General features: G+C 52.1%; 2 protein-coding genes across 9 annotated transcripts; one reads left to right on the forward strand and one right to left on the reverse strand.

Moving 5' to 3' along the window:
• Nucleotides 1–51: 51 nt before the first annotated feature.
• On the reverse strand, nt 52–20019 carry LOC6500248 (baculoviral IAP repeat-containing protein 6). Of its 8 annotated transcripts, XM_014910967.3 has the most exons (33): nt 19725–20019; nt 19189–19664; nt 17870–18177; nt 16735–17803; nt 15080–16670; nt 14805–15025; nt 14520–14741; nt 13874–14197; nt 13368–13782; nt 12871–13298; nt 12577–12809; nt 12406–12517; nt 10901–12341; nt 10572–10840; nt 10324–10499; nt 9768–10262; nt 9594–9711; nt 9325–9396; nt 8167–8951; nt 7847–8105; nt 7565–7788; nt 7385–7502; nt 7093–7320; nt 6855–7039; nt 6258–6793; nt 5737–6200; nt 4327–5664; nt 3873–4169; nt 3196–3813; nt 2312–3137; nt 1770–2241; nt 1276–1704; nt 52–1214 (listed from the first exon to the last, which is right to left on the reverse strand). In XM_014910967.3, exons 2-33 carry the CDS (start codon nt 19523–19525, stop codon nt 690–692), a joined length of 15135 nt encoding a protein of 5044 aa, XP_014766453.1. In that variant the 5' UTR covers nt 19526–19664; nt 19725–20019; the 3' UTR covers nt 52–689. The 8 variants fall into 8 exon arrangements, with proteins under 8 accessions (XP_014766453.1, XP_032312164.1, XP_032312169.1 ...); XM_032456273.2 differs by lacking the exon at nt 19725–20019 and having other exon boundaries at nt 8167–8948; nt 19189–19701; XM_032456278.2 differs by lacking the exon at nt 19725–20019 and having other exon boundaries at nt 3873–4136; nt 19189–19701.
• Nucleotides 20020–20214: 195 nt separating this feature from the next.
• LOC6500309 (leukocyte receptor cluster member 1 homolog) lies at nt 20215–21643 on the forward strand. The gene is made up of 3 exons (XM_001952909.4): nt 20215–20515; nt 20569–20668; nt 20734–21643. The coding sequence occupies exons 1-3, from the start codon at nt 20493–20495 to the stop codon at nt 21517–21519; spliced, it is 909 nt and encodes a 302-aa protein (XP_001952944.1). The 5' UTR covers nt 20215–20492; the 3' UTR covers nt 21520–21643.
• Nucleotides 21644–21699: the final 56 nt, after the last annotated feature.

Consider the following 21699-nt stretch of genomic DNA (forward strand, 5'->3'; position numbering starts at 1 on the left):
TACCAGAAAGACCCAAAAAAACTAAAAATTTAAATTTATTTATAAATTGTATTTTATGATTTTGGAGGAAACAATATATTTCTCGTTTTTATTTCAATTGAAAAAAGTAACTGCTCTCACATTTTGCTGTAAATATTTAACTAAATTACTACGTACATTCATAGTTGTAATACACATTAATTTGGTTTTGGTGGTTTTGTTTTCTGTTTCGTTACTGTTTTTTGTAGTTGTGATATATTCAATGACTCGCATGCTGCATGCCTATTCTATACACACACGGGTTTATAATTCTTGTAGAAATCGATAGATTTCGTTTATATAAGCATTTATAAAAAGTTCGATACAATAATCATACATATTTGTATGGAGTTGTGGGATATTCATTTTGAATGGAAAGTATTTTCTGACAGTGCATATTCGCTGTTTTTAGTTTAGGCATCTCAGTATGTCTGCACGAGCAATTTTTTTTGTTTTAATTTAGCATTAATAATATTATGATTTTCAATTTAAGTAAAGCACACCAAGTTCTGTTGCAGTCTCTCTCTTACAAAAATTAAAACAGTTAAAGGCGGTAAAACAGAACGCATCGAACTCGTACTCCTTCTGTTAGCATCGTATAAATAAAAGTATATGGGGCATTTAAGATGCAGCAAGATCACATTCGTCTCTTTTCAGCAGCTAAGCCCAATTCACGGCGACTCCTCCTCCTCCTCCTCCTCTTTTTCTTGCCACACAGTGCTCTCGTTCTCAGTATCACTGAGAATCTCCACCACCTCTTCCAGTGCTTCCTCCTCCTTAGGGAACTTGAAGTATGTGGGCGTCCCGACCTCTTCCGGATCCGCATCTGCATCAGCATCTCCGTCTCCATCGACCTCATTCTCGTTTAGCAGGTTAAGCTCCGGAACAATTGTGTCATCCGTTCCCACCTGGACATTGGTCGTCCCACTAGCAGCTACCGGCGCTGCAGAAACATCAATGAGTGGTAGTGTGGCCACTGGATTAAAGGGTGCGTCCAAGTCCTCCAAGCCACGCGGCGGTTTCAGCTTGGCCAGTTCTTCGCGCAAGTGGCGGTAGTGGCGTCTAAGGACCATCGAGTTGAAGGATATGGTGCGACTGGCCCGTTCTGTGTACTGAGGCTTGCTCAGCTCCTCAATCCAGCCCTCGATCTGCTGGCAGATCTCCTCGCGCTTTAGCCAGAAGTGCTTGTGAATGACCTAAGACATACAAAATGATTAATTAACCATTGATTAAAGGAATCTTAATACAAAATCTTACATCTCTGAAGCAGGGACTGGGGTTGCGGATCTGCTCCAGCATCGCCCAGCGCACGCAGGCCTGGTATATATTGCTATTATACTCCCTGGACGAGTTAGTTCCACTGGGAGTGCCGCGACTGCGCTCAAACCCAGGCTCATTGAAATACGGCTCCGGAACTAGGATGAGCGACTGAATGGAGACGAGAACCTGGAGGAAGCTGGAGGTCTGAGCATTCCACTTTTCCTCTGGCCGGCCATGCCAGGTGTTTAGCACCGAGAGGCATACTTTTCCGTCATTGTAGAGGTTGGGATTGAAGCGCACCGAGTGTCGGCCCGTAGTCTCCAAGTTTATGAGCATGGGTAGGTTGGGGTAGTCCGGCGGAAAGAAGACATCAAACTCAAAACAACCGTTGGCGTACGGCGTGTCCGCCGGTCCGGTGATGAGTACCTAGTGCGGTTGAACAAAAATTTTAGGTAAAATATTAGTTCCTCCTAACGCGCAATCTATAATACCTTCATGATGTCCAATCTGTCAGTATCACAGCGCACAAACACAGAACTGCTAAAGCTCAGCGGCAAACTAGTGGATAAGGTCACCGCCTCCTGGGCCAGTCGCTTCACCCGCGACGGATGATAGCGGTCGCCGGCCAGTCGGACCATCTTCTCAAAGTGGTGCGCCACCACAAAGCGGAAGCTGTTGTTGTCCGACTCCACAATCATGTCGTATGTGTCGAACTGGCGTTTCTTCATAAGCTCAAGGTAGCGCTGCTCGATGGACTTGCTGAGCGGACGCTCCACCTGACCACTGCCGTCCTCATTGGAGTGCAGTTTGTTGACCAACGCATCGGCGTCCGTGGTCCTCTGGACGAGCACGGTTGTCTCGTGAATGTCCGGAATGAGCAGGGCTAGCCCCTCATCGTCGCCGTCGTCGATATTGAAGGTCAACTGATGGGTTTGACCTTTGATATTTGACTTTTTGTTGACTCTGTGAAAGAGTAAAAATATATATTATAAATTGATTGAGGACGTGGCTCACTTGGCCACCGATTACTCACTTCAGCCTCTTGGCGTAGGTATCCACGCAGGTCTTCATGTTGGTGAGCAACTCGGCAATGGGAGGAGTGCTGTCTCCACTGCCGCTGACTGACGGCTGGAGCAACGAGACCAGCATCTTGGACAGGGAGAGAGCTCTGAGCAACTTCAGAATGGCACGGTAGAGCGGAATGTGACGGGTGATGTCGAGCACAGAATCATTGCGCAGGTAGGAGCTCAGGGCGGGTATCAGACAGGACTGCTGCAGAAGGGTTTGGAAGATGGGCGGCAGTTCGCCCGTTACATCGCGTACATCGTGGTACGTCAGAATGTCGCTACCGCACATTTCGCTGGGAATGCAGTCACCCGGATTGATATAGCTGGCCAAAACCAGGAGCAGCACGGTTACGTGCTCCTCCTCGCTCTTCTGACGCAGCAAGGCCTGCTCCACATTCCACGACTGGGTGGTCGATCCCGTTCCAAAGCCTGTTCCCTTGGCCCAGTACATGTGACTCTTGTCATCGGAGGTGGCACTGGGCGTCGCCTCATCCGCAGCTGCACTGGGCTTTCCTCCGTTGCCGTTTCCGTTGCCACTACTTCCGCTACTTCCTCCACTGGGGGAGGGATCAACCGAACTAGAGGTTGGGGCTCCGATTCTGCTGTTGTGCGATTGGTGCGAGAAAATGCCCAGGCAGTTGAGCACCAGGTGCATGGCACCCACCTCGATAACGACGCGTCGAAGCAAAACTCCATCGTCCGTAGAGAGCGGGACACTGTCCAGAAGTTGACGGAAAACCTCAAAGGGCAATGTGGGCAGGGAGGGCGCGAGGGACAAACTGTAAATGTCATCTGTGGATGGGAGAGTGATTAGTAAACAAGTAACTCTCTTGAGTTAAAGCAGTCTTACTTCCTTCACCGTCCCCAGTAACCCCCAGAACTAGGCGAAGCAGGCACTGAGCTCGCAGCTTGTCCCTCAGCAGGACATCCGAGTAGGCGGGCAGGCGCAAAAAGAGACCAAAGGCGGCCAGCGAATGCTGCGGTACCGAGCTGACAGTTGTCTGCTTCGCTGCCGGTTCGCAAATGGTGTCCTCCAAGTCCTCGTAAATCTCATCGTTGGGCTCCAACTTGACCCAGTCCGAGAGCGGGGGGCTCTTCTCCTTTTCGCTGGTCACCGAGGTTGCCTTGCGGCCAGAATGCTCTGGGTAAACGGTGGGCAGATAATGGGCTAGCAGGGAGAGACCACCACTGCTCGAGAACCGTTGCAAGGGAGACGGCAATGGTTCCGTGCAGACGGCTTTGGTTTTCTTGACATCGATGGCTTCATCTGACCCCCGCTGTTGGGGGACCAGGTTGAACGTGATGCAAGGCGTCGACAGGGAGTGTCCAGCGTCTCGTAAGGTGGCCAAAACCTGTGAGATGGTGGCATCTCCAGCTAGCAGTATGTCCGGATACTCGGGTACCACCAGCTGATTCCCATTGGCAGCATTGGCCGTTTGCAAGAGGAACTCTTCCACGTTGAAAATGTCTGTAAAGATTGTCGAGTTTTAGAAACTATACATTTCTAAAGAAGCATCAAATCCTTACTGGGCGCCAGGTTTAGGCTATTAGTCTGCGTCTCCTTGTCCTTGTTGACCGCCGCCTGGTTTTTGGCGTCCTTGATCCGCTTGTCCTTAGCCGCCACAGCGGCTCCCACGGTAAGGAACTCCATGCTTCCCGCCTCCATGCTGTTGAAATTTATGAAGCTGTTCTTGTCGATCTTGCCGTCAGAGGATTTGGCGGCACTTCCGCCGGCAAGTCCACTGCTCGAGGCGGAAGTGGAAGAGCTGGTCTGCTCCCCAGCCCTTTGATCTGTTGGTTGTTGGTAAACTAAGTTACTAAACACTAAAAGGGAGAACCGAGGAAAACGAAATAAAAACAAGTTAATCAAAATGATCAAACATAAAATGTGATAAACAAAAACTAATTCCAACAAATAGAGGCCCAAAACTCGAACAATTAAATCAAGAAATTATCCTAGTAATACATTCCCACGACTCACCGCTAACGCAATTCTGCATAATCTCCTGGCATGTGGTGTTGGTGGTCACTGTGAAGAGCATGTGGTGGGCACTGCTCCTCTTGGCTGGGTGGTTGTTAACCGCCGCTACGGGCAAGCTGGTGCTGGCACCGCTCGTTCCCGAAGCACCGCCCATGATGGCGGAAAGGGTGTCCCGACGCTGGAGCGGCTGCATACTCCTAACGGACACGTTGATGTGTTCATTCTCTAGCAGCAGCTGCAGCACCAACTGCCGGGTGAAGCCAGAGATGGTGGGCCGGACTCCTTGCGGGGAGCGCAGTGGCTTGCAAATGATGGCCCCAATCAGCAAGGCGGTCAAAACCTCCTGGTTGCCGGGGTGGCAGGCGCTCACTCTTGTGAAGAAGTTGATGGTGGCCCGTTCCAGCCTTATGAAGGTCTGTTGCATGGGCAGGGTATTGCTGAAGTGAGCGGCATGGGTATTGCACAGCAGCTGGAGTAGAGGTTTCCAGAACACCGAGCCCTGCATCGTACCCAGCCAGTCCCGCATGGGTCCTTCGGCACAGCATTCCGCGAAAAAGTCTAGGACTTTTGGTACGTTTGTGCTGCTTAGCAGCGGAGCATTATTACTGGCGTTCGCCTCAGCTTTGTCAAAGTCCGTGAGCGAGGAATCCTCTTCACTGGGTGCTGACAAAGTAGCTTGGTCTCTTGTCGCAGCCGCGGCAGCGCTTCCCTGCTCTGACCCTGGCAGCAGATGGGTGCAGTACTCTAATATCGCGTGGGCCAGTAGTTTGGGTAAGCCGGAGTCCAACATCTGATAGACAGCTGCTGGAGACTGGCAGGCCAGAGCCAGGGTCTTGAGGAATGTGGGACGCTGCAGAAGAACTGTGAGGTTTTCACCGCCCGCGCGTCGGAACCAGGCGCTGCCGCTCTGAACTTTGCTGTCGTCTGTTTGTCCCCTCGCCGGCGGCTCAAGCTTCACCCCCAGCTTCACCAAGAGCTGATTGAACAGCTCCGGCTTTATGTAGCACAGGGCACAGAGCAGGGAATCGAAGCTGCTCTTTAGGGGCTCATCGTGCTCCAGGTTCGAGACCCATTCGAAGCACGTCTCGAACAGCGAGGAAGAGATGAGCAGCGGCAGCTCGGGCAACTGCTGCTGGGCGTGAACTCTCCACAGAATCGACGCAATGACCTTCACAAAGCCACTTTGAGGGTTGTTGCAGCGCGCCTGCTTCGAGTAGTTGTCGTGCAGCTGCATCACCCAGTCTATGAGCACACGAAGCTTGTCCACCAAGTGTTCCGCCGATCCGGTTACCACTTCATGAATCAAATCGCACACCGCGTCACTGGAGAGCTTAAATACTGTAAAGAAGGAAGGGAGGAAGAAGGACATGAGCATTTTTTTCTTCCAGTTTATAGGAGTTGGAAACATACCTTGGGGCGTGGTGTGCCATAGGAGCGTCCTTAACAGCTGCAGACTGAGCTCGTGGTTGTAGGCCCCCAGCTTTAGCAGTATAGTCTCGAGATGTTGCTGCGCCAGACTCGGGATCATCGGCATGATGTTCAGAAGCGAGCAGCAGGCCTCTAGGAACCCTGGATAGGAGGCTGGGTAGGCGGCGATCAAGTCGGAGAGCTTACTGTCCGGTTGCAGAGCGGCCACATGGAAGCAGCGCGACAAGATGCGTACCCAGCCGATGCTAGTCTTGGCAAAAGCATCGTCATCGGGCAAGGTGTCCGAGTCTATGGCTGCCAAGGCTCCTGATGGCAGCGGCGTAGAACAGGACGCGAGAGAGTCCATGAAGGGACCCTGTGACCGCAGGCCCTGCAACCGATTGCCAAAGATTGTCTGCCCAAGGACAGCGATCTGCACCAGGCCGACATTTCCACAGTCCTTGGGTCTATAAAAATGAGATTCCTATATTTCCAATCTCTCGGATTCAGTTGCTTCCACTTACTTGTACAACCGCAGGACTATGCTTGTGGCCACCTCCGCCTTCGCTAGCTTCAGCCGAATGCAGGTCAGTCCCGTGGTAGCCATAGGCGCCCCTACTGGGATGGAGCCCACTCCGTAGTCCCTAGACAGCTCCAATGCCACTGCCGAAGGACAGGACGCCAAGCTAGAGGTGTGCGGCACCAGTTGCACCTCCTTCAAGAGGATCGCAGTGGGCAGGGTAATGGTGAGATCCACATGAGTCTCATTGGGGTAGAACATGTAGCTCCAGGCTGGGGATCGCGGCCGCCGGTGCGTGGTGTTGGGATTGGAGATGAGCACCTCGGCGCTCTGGGCAGCGTCGTTCTCGGACACGATGTGAGAGAAGGGCGCAAAGTTGATCAGGCCATCGTACTGGGCTCCACTCCTCGGTGGCTGAGCTGCCGCAGCCACCGTGGTGCCGCCCGGAGTGGTAGACTTCTTGCAGACATTGCTTGCTGCTACGTGAGTGTTCAGTTTGAGGCGTGTGTTCCGCGTCATGTGTTGCATGATCATTGAGATCTGAAAACAGCGGAAGGGATTATTTCTGAGGCACAGAGGAAGTCTCCCAAAGCTCGCTCACCAATCCCGGCTGCATGTTAATGATTGTCTTATTGAGCCGCACCAAGTTGTGGCAGATAATCATGATGCCCCCCAGTTGGGTGAAAGTTTGCACGGCCGCCGTAACTTCCAGAATCTTGGAAACATACCACAGGAAGGGCTCCGACAGAGGCAACCGCGGCAAGGAGGCGTTCCGTTGAATAGTAGCTAAGAGAATATATTTAACACTTCATTCAGTGAGTTCACGCAGATCGACTTACTCTCTTCCAAGTACTGGCAAATAGGCGCCACCACCAGCCGCGGGTTGGAAGCCTTGTCGCTCAGAGTCAGCATCAGACTAAACACACTGTCCGCTATGGTCTGCGGATCGTCCAAGACCACATTGGACTTCAGGGAGAAGAAGCATCCCGATGACATAGTGAAGGTGTTTGTGGAACACTGGGACAGCGTGCCGAAAAGACGCTTCATTGTGGGAAAATGCCGCAGCACTGAAATTAGTAGAAATCTATTAGAGCCTATCCAGATCGGGTCAAAAAAACTGAGAGGACCAACCCCAATCCGCTATGCATGGCACTTTGCTGCGGTGTCCCTCGGTGTTAAGCTGCTCGGCTTTGGTTTCGTCGGTCTGACTTTGGTTGGACAGCTCCTCCTCTTCGGGAATCGTGACCTCCTAAAAAATAAGAGTATCTTCAGTATGTGGTATCATTTTTAGCCAACATGGTGCAGACTTACACTAGGTTGCCGAGGCATTTCCGTCAGCACCATGTGCCCGCACAACTTCATCAGGTTTATGATCAGCGAGTTGTCGCAAATTGTGGCATTCTGCTTGGCAGGGTTCTCCGAGCCCAGTACATTGGCGAACAAGTTGCTGAAGTTGTTGCCGATATTGTTGCTCTCGTTGCCCCGCTGACACTGCAATTTCTCGCCGTTGGATATGTTATTGTAGACCAGGAAGGCTGGAGTAAAGCAAAAAGTGAGCCACGGATATTCAAAGAGGACCCTATGAACACTCACAAACACTTTCGATGATCTTCAAGGCTATGTTGAGGTCGCCCTTGTCGTTCGGCATCAGGAGCACATCGCGCACCAGCTGGTTCTGGGCATCGATGGGCCCTTGCTGGTTGCTGATGGCGCCTCCAGGCTGAACCAACTGCAACACCACGTGCAGCAGTATGTCCTTCAGCCGTCGCTTGCAGGGAAGGCCACTGGTTTCGCTCTTGCTGTGCAGCCAAAGAAGCAGCTCGTGCAAGTGCTTGCAGATGGTTGGGCCAGCCTGAAATTCGAGGTTGAAGTGAAAAAGCGACCCATTTGAAGAAAGGGATGTGGGAACTTACGCAGCGGTTTGTGATTATGGACGAGCTCATGCCGTAGCCCGAGAAAAAGCGCAACAGCATCTTCTCGAAGTTCTCATCGTTTACTATGACTTCGTTGATCCTGGTGCTATCAACGTCCTCCCCAATGGGCTGAGAGTTGCAGGCGAGGAACAAGCACTGGAATCCCAAACACCATGTGCGCAGCTTGATGTCGTTGTGCCAGGCCAGGGCCAGCAGCAGTCCCTGAACTGCGTTGGCGCCAAATGGAATCTTTGGCACATCCGTGTGGGTAATCCCACTGGAATACGGCTTATCCGACAGTTCGCAGTTCAGCGTGAGCCACATCTGCAGTACTTGCTCGAGATGGACCCATGTGTCTTCGTAATGCAGATCCGCCAGAATGGAATCGAATACCGTTTTGAACATCACATACGTGTTGCGGCCGTTGTACTCCGTGCCCGACCACAACTGAGTTAGATATTCGGGCCAGGGTGCAGCCTCCGGTGGCGGGGAAACAAACTCGTTGGTGAGCACCTGCGGCAGCGAGGAGTAGAGATCCAACGAGGTTCGGTTCGTCAGCCGCCTCAGCTGCGTCTCGACGTGTAGCTCCAGACCGGCGTCCAAGCGGGAGTCCAGAGCTATGGAAATGGACTTGCAGAAGAAGTTGAACGTGTTCTTGCAGAGCGCGTTGCTCTCCTTCTTGGTTACTGGCTTGGTGCGCTCTATCATGTCGATGTCGTTGAGCATCTCGTCGAACTCCGTGTCGTCGCATTCGATCAGCGACGGCAGGTAGTTGTACTTGACTGCTAGAAGAGGGATGGGGAAACAATGAAGGCCACGCGAGAGTTGAAGGCAAAGTGTGGAAGGAAATTGGAATTGCAACTAAAAGCTGTTGGAGTAAGCAGTTTCCTACCAGGGTCCACAAATGGATTTGAATCGTTAGGAGTTTTTGGTAAGATAATTTTCATTTGGCAGTCGAAAGGGGGCTTTAGGACATGCGAACAGACCTTGTGACTGAAACCCCATTTCTCAATGGGGTGGGTCGAATTCGTGAATACCCATCAGCAGAAACACCACATTTATGGACCCTGGAAGCACCTGGCCATGGGATTGTGAAACAACCTGCGTATAGATACCATGCCGGGAAAGGTTCTACGGTTAAAAAATATCTATGTTTACCCTCTTGATAAAACTCTCTTGCTGTCGGCATCAGCATCTCAAATTGTGCCTCGGAGCACGAGGAAGCAGTTGCTAAAAGAGTGGAAAGTTCATTTCTTTTGTTCTTGTTCATTTGATTAAATCAAACATCAATAAAAATGGAATTTCGTGCGACAGTGCGTTGTCCCGGAACATTGCGCTCACATTAGTTATTTTGAAAACAATCGGTTACATGCATTTATCTGCCGTGTCCTACTGTGAAAACCTTCCTGAATGCCCCAAATACTTACACGTGTAATCGCTGAACAGATCCCGCGTGTCCTGCACAGCTGCCTCCATGGATCGCTGCCCATCGTTTGTGGGCGTGGCATCGCTATCCCTGAACTGCTTGTCCGCATCCAAGAGATCCTATTAGGAAACGAAATTTTAAAGCATTATCCTTCCAAAGAGCTTGTTTTACTCACCTGAAGGAGACAGGTGATGGCGTGCACTGCCCAAGGTTGCTGCTGGTCGTTCCACACGGACAGGCGAATGAGCTGCTCCAGCTGGGCTGTTGTCACAATCTTGCACAGCTGCACCGACGGCCGACAGGCGGCCACAAGGCGGGCAATGACCTTGCAGGTCAGCAGGAACTGGTCCATGTTGCAGTCGAAGTCCATCTCCAGGAGCAGAGCGAACAGCCCCCGAATCACCACCTTTATGTTGGCCATGCGCAGTGTCTTCAGTCCTTTGTCGAAGTTGCTGTCCCGTTGGCCGGCGTCGCCCACGGGAGAGTCCTGGTGCTTCGGCGAAGCGGTGGTCCCAGAGCCAACTCCCTTCGATCCGCTGCTGGCGCCTGAGCTCCCAGCGGAAACAAACAAGCCGGATGAGCCTATATTGACCTTGCCCCCAGTAGAGGTAGACTTGCTGGCTCCACTTCCCTTCGACTTGGTAGAGAGCTCCATGAAAATACCGGGGTGCTGCAATGATACGGAAGTGTTATTACCATACCCCCATTTTTCTCACGCAGTTCAACCCTACCTCGTTCTGAATCATGTAGATCTTTTTGCCCCAATCCGTGTATGGCTGCACCGAGTACTTGTTTTGCTGGATAATGCGCTTTTTGAAGCACCGAAGTTGCTTGCTGTTCGGAGTATTGTTGGGCCTTGTCTTGGTGAAGTCGCTCTCGCAGCTCATGAAGTCCCAGCGAGCGGCGGCTGCAAAGATTAGTTGACGAAAATGATGTCCTTTGATCGAGAAAAAGGGTCCTAATTGCTTCCCAAACTTACATTTGTCCTTCCGCTCGTTGTCATCCAGACACACCGAGAGGAACAGGAGCAGCCAGGTGATGAGCTGCAGATCGGAGGTAGCTCCCATGGCAGCACCGCGTTCTGCAGCACTGGCCGATGTGCTTGGCTGCTCGGACTGGAACTTGTAGTGCGGTGAAATGGGGGCCAGGAGTTTGACGAGCGTTTTCAGGACGGCATCGATCACAATGGAGCGACAGGCGCCCATGGCAATGCTGCGACGGCCCAGGTAGGTCAGCAGGAAGAAGATACTGCGAATCGGGGTAAAGGAAGGAGTTATTTTCGGTTTAAGTGGATGAGTGATGACTTACCGGTCCTGCGGGAAAGCCTTGCAGTTCTGAGCCGAGAATAGGCTGCAGAAAGTGTCGGCCAGGAAGTCGCCCCACCAAGGCTGGAAGCAGCACATCCTCACTAGAAGCGAGCAGGTGGCCAGCTGCAGCTGGGCGTCGCCGTACACAACCAGCGAGTTGAACAACGCCTTTGCAGTGGCTGCGTTGAATTTCTGGTGCACCGGCAGAATGTTCTTGATGCCCCACTCGATGGAGAAGTGGAGCAGCACCTCGACCAAGCTGAGGCTGAGCACTCGCAGCTTGTCTCGCGAAGCGGCGCGCAGAATCTCCTCGACAGAATCCCCAGGAGTGGGAGGGACTCGCAAGGCACCATTCGGTGAGAGAGCCCGCTCCAAGCGGAATACCACATTCCGGATTACATTGATCTGGTACTGGAGCAGCATGCATTCATCGTAGAGGGTGACCACCTTGCTGTTGTCCAAGCCACTCAGCTCCTCGTCCCGCTGCTTGTTGATGAACGCCTGCAGATGGGCAACGTTGGAGAGCTCGCTATTCCGCATCGGGGCCAGCAGGTCCATGAGCTTGCAGCTGGCCAAGCTGTAGCGACAGTGCACATCCTCATAGAGAGCGTTCAGGGACTTGAGCTGCGACTGAAGGCTCTGGGCCGGCTGCTTGATGTAGCGCATCAGCTGATCCCCATAGCCATCGTGCTCCAGAACAACGGGGTGGCCAAAGAAACGGCCTAGGGGGATCTTGCACTTGGTCGACGACATGCCGATCCTGCCTATGATGGTCAACTTTAGGTAGCGACATATCGGCGGAGGCTGAATGTCACTCAACACCAAGGTCTTGGTTTGGATGTCGTTGACCTGGGCCAGGCGTGTGCAGTCCGTCTCCTCATCGAAGCACCAGATGTCGATGTTCAGGGAGGTGAGCTCATCGCATGCGGGAATAACCAAGTCCGTGAGCAAAATGTGTTGGCCAAAGTCCAGGACCACGAAGCGTCGCGCCCCCGAGTGAATGCGATCGATTACAATCATCTGCTTTGGCGGCGGAGTGATCAGCTTGTGCCACGCAATGGGCGGGCAGGGATTGGCGCTCAAGTGCTCCAAGATCTTCTCACTCTCTGTGGCATCGTCCAGGACACTATCCCCGGATGAGGGGGCTTGTTGAGCCGCCTCTGGCTGCTGCTGGAGCTCTCGCGGAGTTTCGTCCAAAGCACCTACCGGAGCGGTGTCGGAAGCTATCAAATTGCTGCTCGTGGCGCCACTCTTGTTGGGTTCCCAATTGTCCAGCTTCCCGAAGTCATCAAACGAGATTTGCTCGTTGATCTTCTTGATGTAGCTGTCGAACAGAGTGAGGGTGGGCAGGAACTTGGATATCTTCTTGTTCATAATGGCAGCCTTCTCGATTTTGACCTCTTCCTTAAGGGCGTACTCCAGATCCATAAACGAGGAAACAGCTAAGGAGCATAAACTTGACTTGTAAAGTTCGTTCTTTATTCATCGCATACGAGAGTTACTTACATGTCTTGTCCTTGAAGCCGTTGACCAAGCCAAAGGTGTCGCTGTCCACCTTAGACTCCTTTTCCTTCATTTCCTCCACCAAGCACTCGACATCGTTGACCAGATCGTTAAGCTGAGAATTAAAAAGGTGTTACTTGTTATCTTCAAAGTGCAGTCGCAGTGCAATCCTACCAGTTCCTCATCCTTCTCCTTGGCCACGACCAGCTTTGGCAGCATCATTACATCTTCGATTACCACACTGGCGGCGGCACTGCCCGCCACACTGTCTATGTTGTCAATGCGAGTTGCCTCGGAGGTTTGCACGCAAGTGAAGTGGAGCTGGACGACTTCCAACAAGCCGCGCAGTTGATTGCTTATGCTCTTGCCCCGGATGAGATACGGGAAAGTGCGGAAGTCAACTCCGTCTAGAAATTACACGAAAGGAAAGGCTTAAGAAAGGAAAGCGGTGGTGTTTCATTCACCCACCTATGGAGCTCAGCCGCTTGATGTCCAATCCAGTCACAGGCAGGATTGTGGCACTGCTGCGAATAACATTTGTGAGGGCCACTGAAGAGCTGCTTCCGTGACGATTAATGTTCGGGAAATCAAAGTCGAAGATCTCCGGCTCGAAGGGATAGCCGTAGAGTCCGAACCGGGTGCTCAACAGGGCACAGTACGGATCCCAGCGCTTGTCTATCTCGCCTGCGATTTCCTTCAAGAGGCCGATGGCCTGCTCGGAGATGCTGTTGTGGGACTCGGCGGTGGAGGTGGCACATGTGAGCATCATGTACCAGCGCACCACACTGCCGCACTGAGCCCTGGGCAGCTCAGGAAACGTATTGGCAATTGCAGCTTTGAAGCTACTGTCCAACGTGGAATGCAGCTGCAGCTCCGCAGGCAGGTTGGTGGTGCCCCTGGAAGTTAAAAAGCGGGTGGTTAATACACACTTCCTATTTATCAGTAGGGATGACAATGGCTCGTACTCTGTTAGCATGATGAGCAGCTTAACACACTTGTGCGCGGTGCCCCGTTCGCTGTATATGACGCAGTTGCGCAGGAGCTGTTCAATGTGCTTCTCGCAGAGGGAGATGCACTCAAACTGCTGGGCCAGAAGGTCCTGAATGCCGGCCGCAGTCTGCTTGTTGATGTGCTCCTTCAAGCGCTCCGATTTCGGAGAACGGTAGCGATTCAGCCGGATGAAACAAATCCAATTGAGCACATCGAGAGCCAGGTTCTTGGCCAACGGGCTCGAGGCGGGATCACAAGCAATCCGGAAGAGCTGCTCCAGCAGGTTGTTGCTCTCCAGCATGGCGATTCGCTGCATGCGTCCATTGCTGATCCGGCTGTGGGACTTCACGGCCCGCACACTGATGGAAATCTCGTGCAGCCAATCGCAGCCTGCAGGAGACATGGGAGATAAAGTTCATTAGCTGGCAAGTAACTCCAGGGATTAGAATATCAAATGCTAGACGAAGCAACGACGATGTACCTTCCCTACACGATAGCAGTTGCTCCTGCTGGGCGCGTCCTACCGTCGCCGCCACCACTGAGGGAGCAACTGCAGCGGGCTGGCCCGCGGGCTTGGGTTTCATGAGCTTGCTTAAAATCATCGGGGTCTCGACAGCGACAGCGGACTTGGGCTTGTTCATGTGAATGATATTAATAGTGGCGTTTATCATGGCGGGCGCTAATTTGAGGGCCGAGCTCTTGACCACTCTGATCATGTTGGCCAGGTTAAGGGAGGTCTTAGAAGGCCTATTGTGCTGCACCAAGGCCTCTACTTGATGCGAGTGCTTGTGCCGCTGGGGTGAAGCTGCAAAATGTGGCGATTTAGAAACACAAACTTCGTGACTGGCGGCGACGGGTGGGGGACTCTACATTGGATCTCGTGGTTGCCAAGCGAACGACAGTTTAGTTATCTCTAATAGCAAACAAACATCCTATGCATGGAACCGCGCACACCAAATACTACAGACGGCAACACAAATTTCATTGACTTTTGGCCAAAAGAATGGGAACAACCACAATGGAATTATAAACATAGAAAGGAAGACCACGTAGACCGGGAAGACATTTTTTGGGTCTATTAGGATTACTCTCTACCTCCGCTATGCCAGTCCCAGGACCTTACGTACCCCTCGTCTTGTTCTGGCCCTCCTTCGATGGGTCCGATACTGTCTTGATGTGCAGCAAGAAGTTTCGAGTGCGCGTCTTGAAGAGCTTCGGCGAGGTGAGCGTGGCGGTGCCTCCTTGGTCGCAGAGGTCGATGCACGAAGAGAGCTCGATGGGCCCTGCCAGGACTTCTGCGTTGTGGGCCAGCAAGTACTCTTCGCTGAGAACGGGATTGTCATTGGCAACTGCAAAGAAAGCCGATCTCAAATCTGCGGCACTGAACAAATCAGGACTCGAGGACTACTTACTATACGAGAGATCAATGTTGTCGTCTATGACGTTGGGTTTGTAGCTGGCGTGGGGGCCCTTCATGCGGTAGCCAAATCCATTGGTGTTCTGCTTGAGCAGGGTAACTTGAATGGCTGCGGGATTTGAGCACTGCTGGAACACGGTGAACTTCAGGTCGATGTGCCCCAAGGAGACCGGCTGAGCCAGGTTCAGCTCGATGATGTGCTCGTCCCAAGTGGTACTGCGGAGAATTAACCATGAAGGGATATAGCTTTAGGATTAGCAAAGGACTTACGCATCGTTGTGCAATCTCCATGTACGGGTGAAGTCCCGATCGTCGCCTCCATGACGCATGTTCTGCGACTGCTTACGCTGCTTCTGCACCTGCCCGAGATCGTTCCAGCAACTGGGCACCTCGGCAGAATAGACAGTGAGCTTGTCGTCGAACTGGGTGAGGGCGTAGAAGACTTTAAGGTCGTCCAAGGTAAGATCAGTGGCCTTGTACGCCAGCAGATTGGCGTTTCCGGCCATCGAGGCCGACGAGGGAGATGTCTGAACGCCGTTGGGATTGCTTCCAGTGGCCGCCGCCTCATTGGCCACATCTACGCTAATAGAATCACTGGCGGCCAAGGGATTGCCCCTCTGATCTGCCACGCCTCCTCCGTTGCGGGCGCCGTCGGTGACACTCAGGTCCGCGGCGTGAGTCAGTGTGGTGCTGCAGTCGTCCTCCATTTCAAGAAGCTCGTCGCCGGAATCGTTCTCTCCCTCACTCAGCGAGTAGAACAACAGCCCTCCCTGGCGGGAGCAGCAGCACAACCTGTCCAGGTTGCGGCAGTAGACCACCGACTCGAAGTGTTCGCCCTCCTCCTCAATCAGTGTAGTGCCCTGGAAGTCGGCCAATGAGTATATCTCCACGGTGCCGTCCGCGCACACCACACAAATGGAGCCAGTGTCCTTGTGCTCCACGGAGGGGTTAAAGTGCGGCAGGATACACAACTGCTTGGGGCACTTGGCTCGACTGAAGGTCATGGCCAGCGTGTAGTCGTTTGAGATCTGCGTGTCATCATAGTCGAATACCAGGAGCTGCGCCGCCACGTTTCCGTCCGCATTGTTGTAGGTGTCCATGGCTTCGTCGTGCTGCTGCTCTAGATCCTCCATTTCCTCCTCCTCCTCCTTGGCTACTGTGGCCATGATTATTTTGCTGCCCTCCGTTTCCGGGGCCTTGGTGCGCAGCAGTTTCACCAGCAACTGATTGCACTTGGGGGTGGTGGGCAGAATCTCGGCTATCTCAATGATCTCCTGGAACGAGTGGTGGGCCACTCCGTTGGCACTGCTGCTGGAGGCACTGCCATCCATGGCATTCATTCTCTTCACGCTCGTCCAGCTCTCCACCACGCAATCGATCTCCTCGGAAGCCGACATCTTGTCGCTGCTGCTGCTCCCATTGGTGCTTCCGTTAATCATAATGTTATTGTTGTTGGATGAGTTTCCGCCGAGGGAGTTGGCCTCGTTGTTGTTGTTGTTGTTATTATTGTTGTTGTTCTGGTGCGCCATCTCGGCATCCTCCACAAGCTTATCGATCTCGTTGCTCAGTCCCAGATTGCTGACATTGACGGTGTTCGCTCCAACCATTATTCCGCTAAGCGGATCCTCCATGTTGTGGTCCAGGATTTGGGACAAGGTGCACAAATCGAAGTCGTACAGGACGGAGGCGTCGTCCGTGTTCTGGCTAACCCCGTTGTTCTTGTTGTAGGTCATGAGAGCCGAGACGAAGCCATTGCTGTCGAATCCGTCGGTAAACTTCTCATAGGGCGTCATGGCTTTGTTGTCGTCGTCCTTCGACTCCATGTTCACCTGGGTGACAGCCGCATTTGTTTCGTTGGTTGCTGAAAGAAATGAACAAGGTTACGACCACATATCACATATCACTGATTAGTTTCCCCAACTCACCGTTCACCATCGGAGACGAGGACTTCATGAGTTGACCACCCATACTCGACACGCTGCCGCTGTCGTTGCTCGCACTGGCCGAGGTCTCGCTGGTGCTCGATCGGTCCGCCTCTACCACATTGAGCACCACCATTCGCAGGGCTAGTTCGCCGCTGCTCTGGCGCACACTCACCCCGAGCACAATCTTCGAGCCGACGACGCCAGCGCGCAGTGTGGAAGTGGATGTTATGGTCTGGCCATTCACGTTGCCAAACTTTCCACCCGAGCCGGCTGTGGAGCCCGAATGAGAGCCAGGCACGCTTCCGCCCGACGGTCCTCCGTAATTCGCCGACGAGTAAACGTAGTTTACCTTGGTGCGTGCCCTGGCGTTGGGGAGCACACAAATCGCAGTCACCCGGGCCCACTCGAAGCTCTCCTCGAAGACGTCCTTGAGCAGAGTGGGCACATGGATGCTGTGCATCAGCTTCAGATGGCGTTCGATGCTCCACACGCTCAGCTCTCCGGTTTGGGAGCAACTGGTGCACAAGACATTGGCGTAGTCGCTGTTCGAAATGATATCAAATCCGAGACCCGGCGCAGGAAGGGCCGGATTGGTTGCGTAGGTGATGGAGAGTGGAACGTTTTGAGTGTACTCGCCCTTGACAAACGGGCAGAGCGGCGAGTGCCGCTCGTGCTCACTCCACGGCTCGTCGGTCTTCTCCCAGCAGACGAGGCACACGTTGCAGGTGAAGCACATGGCACGGTCCTCCCCCGAGGAGGATGGCTGATGGTAGAAACCAGCTTGGGCCATCTGATCTGGTAGCGCCCACTTGTAGTCCATGTGGGGCCACTTCTCAAAGGTCTGGCGCCGCACCGACTCGGAGTGCATCAGCACGCGCTGGAAGTTGCTGTAGCCGAAGCCGAATTCGGGCACTCGAGAGCCCATCAGCATGTCGGTGAGGCGCTCGTTGATCGCCGAGGCGATGGCCAAAACGGGTATGTGGCGCTCCAGCCGCTTCAGCAGAATAACGACATTGTTGGCCACCAGCTTCAAACTGGAGTAGGGCACCTCCAAGCAGATTGTATTCCACTGTACAGGAGAAACAGGGTTAGTCGGGTGGTCTGAATTGGGGAATTGGGGAAAAGAGAAACAAACCCTCTGTGCTTTTATGCCCTTTTTGGCACTCAACTGCGCCTGGTTGATCTTCTGGGTCAGCTCGTTGCTGATATCGCAGGGACACTCCAGTCCTTCACTTTCCAGCTCGCTGATGCAGTTCTGGAAGATGATCGCCTCGGAGAGTATAATCTCGAGCTTGATGTAGTCGTCGTTCTGGCCAATCGGCGCCTGCAGGATGGTGTCCAGCAAGAGCACGCCGTTGTAGTCGCCGCGCAGGCCTAGGTTGTGGCCATCCCAGAACAGGATCTTGTCCTGGAGGGGCATATAGCGACCCTGTATGTTGTCGCCTTCAAAGGAAGAGTAGGGGAGGAGACCATTAGAAAAACAGAGCGCGCTGTGCCAAATATAAGTAAATGATTCGCAAACAAATATCCCAAAAATAAAAAAAAAAAAGCATTTGGGAAAAAGGTCATAGCCATATCGAACCTGACCTTTCCCAACACAAATTCTCTTGGAGCCCGCTAGTGATTTTTTAAATATTTAACGCTTCGGTGAACATATCTCCGAGCTTTCTCATGAGAGAATTCCGGGATAAACAAGGCAAATTGCTCATTTAAGGACCGGAACATTCCCGAAAAAACATTTCCGTAGAGGGCACCAGACATGTGTTGGGCGTGGGGGCGGAAGGGTCATCGCACAGAACAACTGCGTAATAGAAGCAAAGCAAAACAAAAACAATAACAGACTAGAACCAGTGCTGGCCGCCGCTGTAGCTGATGGCTAATCAGGAAAAACAACAATAGAGGCGTTCGTGGGGCGACGTACGACGTACGACAGGTTGTCAGTAGTCTTTTCAGGTCCCAGGAGGGCTCAGGAGGCTCAGCACTCCAAGATGAGCTCAGTTCGGCCGAGAAGAGCTTTCCTCAAAATTATTGCAAACGCATACACACATGAGCCCTTGAGACGAGCGCCGACTGCGAGGCAATTACATAGAAAAGTGCAATTCTGCCCCACGGGCTGCCCCAAAGGCGAATGATGCATCAGAAGACCTTATTGGAAGGACTTGAGAGATTAAGCCCGCCGTCCTAACCAGCATGAATAAAAATTATACCCAAAGGAGTATCTCACGGATGCAATCCCTTGCGAAATAGGCCCAGCAATTTCAAATCAGATGATGAACACTAGCCCCCAGTATTTTTTTCTCTGTATGGGTTCTAATTTGAGGCTCCCCACTGTATTGACATTCGGGTGCGACAGTATGCGTGTGCTGTGTTCGTGCAAGCGAGCTAATCGGTGTGTGTAGCAGTGTAGCAGTGCCCGTGTAGCAGTGTGCGGTTATTTTCATCCACTTTGCTCACCATTTGCGCCGAGCTGATAAGTTTGCAGAATCACTCCGGAGTTGGCGTCCAGCACCTTGACTGTGTTGCCCTGGCCGAAGAGCAGGAGCACGTTCAGCTGCGGATGGTAGACGACGTTGCGCATCTCGAACGGACGGGAGGGGGTGCCGCCCGATCCGCCTCCAGCGCCACCGCCTACTCCGCCAACGCCGCCTCCTCCGTCATTCCCCTCGCCCACATCTAAGTATCCATCCTGCTTAAGAACTCGCTGCTGCTGCTGGTTATTTTGGATTTGTTGCTGCTGCTGTTGCGGATCCGTGGCCATTCCGGGCGCTCGCGATCCGGCGGGGAGTGGCATGCGGGATGCGGGCGCTCTTCTGGCAGTCTTTGTGTCCTGGTTGTTCCGGATTTCGCTATTTTCAGACTTTTTTCGGAATCGGGACAGAGCTGCGCTTTTCTTTTCTTCCTCTTCTACTTCGCGTTTGCCCCTTCTACTTCTGACAGATGTGGGTAAAAATGTATGAACATTTTTTGTGTATGACGGTCACATTATTTACCTATCTCTCTTCCTCTTCTCTCCTTCGCGAACCGGGTGGGAATGTGCGAACCGGTTACTCTTCGCCCCCTCTACTGATGACAATGTGTCGTGCCGTTGTGCAACACTGGCTTGCCCCGCGCGCTCCTAACGTACCGCAAATTACCTAATTTTGCAAGAGCGGCGCGCAATTCAAACTGGCCGCGCGGTGCGTGGCGTGGGTCTTGGGCGGCAACGCAAACCAGCCAAACAAACACTGAACTAACAAAAAAGAAAAGTTTTTTGGAGGCTATTTTTGTGTATTGTCACTTGTATATATTTTTTGTGCCTGCTTTGGCAGTTCGTGTGTTGAAGTATCTGGGACGGCAATAATAAATGGGTGAACCTCGCAATTTGCAGCTCACATATATCACATATTCAAGGCGCATTAAAAACTTTCGTTCTTAAAAGTCAAATTTATATTAAAAGTTAAGTTTATATCGAAATTTTTCAAATACATATCTTGTATTTTCTTGGTCTTATCTTGGTCTTAGAAATTTCGGAGAAAAGAAGAAACGAAAACACAAACCGTAAAGAAAATTTTCTTTTCAGTCACCTCAGGTTTAAAAACACACAAAAAGTTTTCCAACGGCAGTCGGAACCACAAAAATACCATGCCACGATAGTTCACATCTAGCTTACAGTTCAGTGTTGAAAGTCGAAGGAACCATCGTTAAAGAATCATCGGCATCGATGTTCTGCTCTAATTACAACCACTTCTTCCACCCAAAATAAACAAAAGTCTGTTCAGATGAATATTTTACCCAAAAAACGGCAAGTTAGCAGCTTCGCTTAAAGAACTTTACTCTAAATAGTCTTATATACAGGTGGCATGTGCGCACCAAGGATAACATCGCCCGAGTGCGCCGCGACGAGGCGGCGGCCCAAGTGGAGGAGCAGAAGCGCCAGGAGAAACTAGAGCTAGCGGTACGTGCCTCGAACGTGTTTTATATTTTGTTACTATGATTATTTTCGGATATATACGTTTATAGGAGAGCGAGGCCCGCATAAACTTCCTGCGCCGCCAATCGGGCCTCCCTGAAAAGACTTCCCAAGCACAAAGTGCACCCGTCCACAACGAGGCGGAGTCACAAGCGCCGTTGAACCTGTTCGAGGACTACCAGAACCATGTGAAGACCACCAATAAGGAGCTGGAGAAGGAGAAGAAGGAAGAACAGGAAAAGTACGAGAAGCAGATCGGCTACCTCACATATTTGGGCCAGGACACAAATGAGGCGCTGAAAGTGCGCAGCTGGTACGAAGTAGCACCCAAAAGAGAGGAAGTTGGCGATCCTAACGCTAAGGAACTTCATCTGAAGCAGAAGTTGGCCCAAGATCCTTTAACCCTGATTAATGCCTTGCTGCCGCCGGAGAAAAGGACCAAGGAGGCAACGAAACGGAAAAGAGAAAGGATCCCGACGATCCCACCCGGGGAGTCATCACCAGCCCACTCGTCACGCTCCTCACACTCCAAGTCCAAGAAGCAGAAAAAGGAGAAACAGGAAAGGAAACACAAGAAAAGCAAAACACATAAGAGCCACAAAAGGGAGGCCAAGAAAGAATCACTCCTGGCTGCTGAACACCAGAAGCGCGAAAATCTGGACAGGTTAAGAAGGGAACGCCTGAGACGAGAGATGGCTGAGCGGCTGCGTTCCGAAGCCCTGTTCGCTCCCAAGGAACCCGCTAGTGTAGCGTCCACACCAGCTCCCACGCCCAAAATAGTCCAAAAGTACAATAGTCAGTTTAATCCAGAATTCGCAAAGCAGAATCAGGTTTAGGAAAAAACGGTTCATTGCCAAAGATGTTATTATATGTTTTAGGTGTTATAATCTTGGAAGATTTGTTCATCCAATGTAAACTAACAATAAAGTATGCCATGTAAGAAAAGAAACAAACCGGAAATCTCATCTCTTCAGTACATATTTTTCAACTCGGGAAGAGCTGTAGTGGAAGTATTG

The sequence above is a fragment of the Drosophila ananassae genome, chromosome 2L, assembly GCF_017639315.1.
Source record: "Drosophila ananassae strain 14024-0371.13 chromosome 2L, ASM1763931v2, whole genome shotgun sequence".
Lineage (NCBI taxonomy): Eukaryota > Metazoa > Arthropoda > Insecta > Diptera > Drosophilidae > Drosophila > Drosophila ananassae.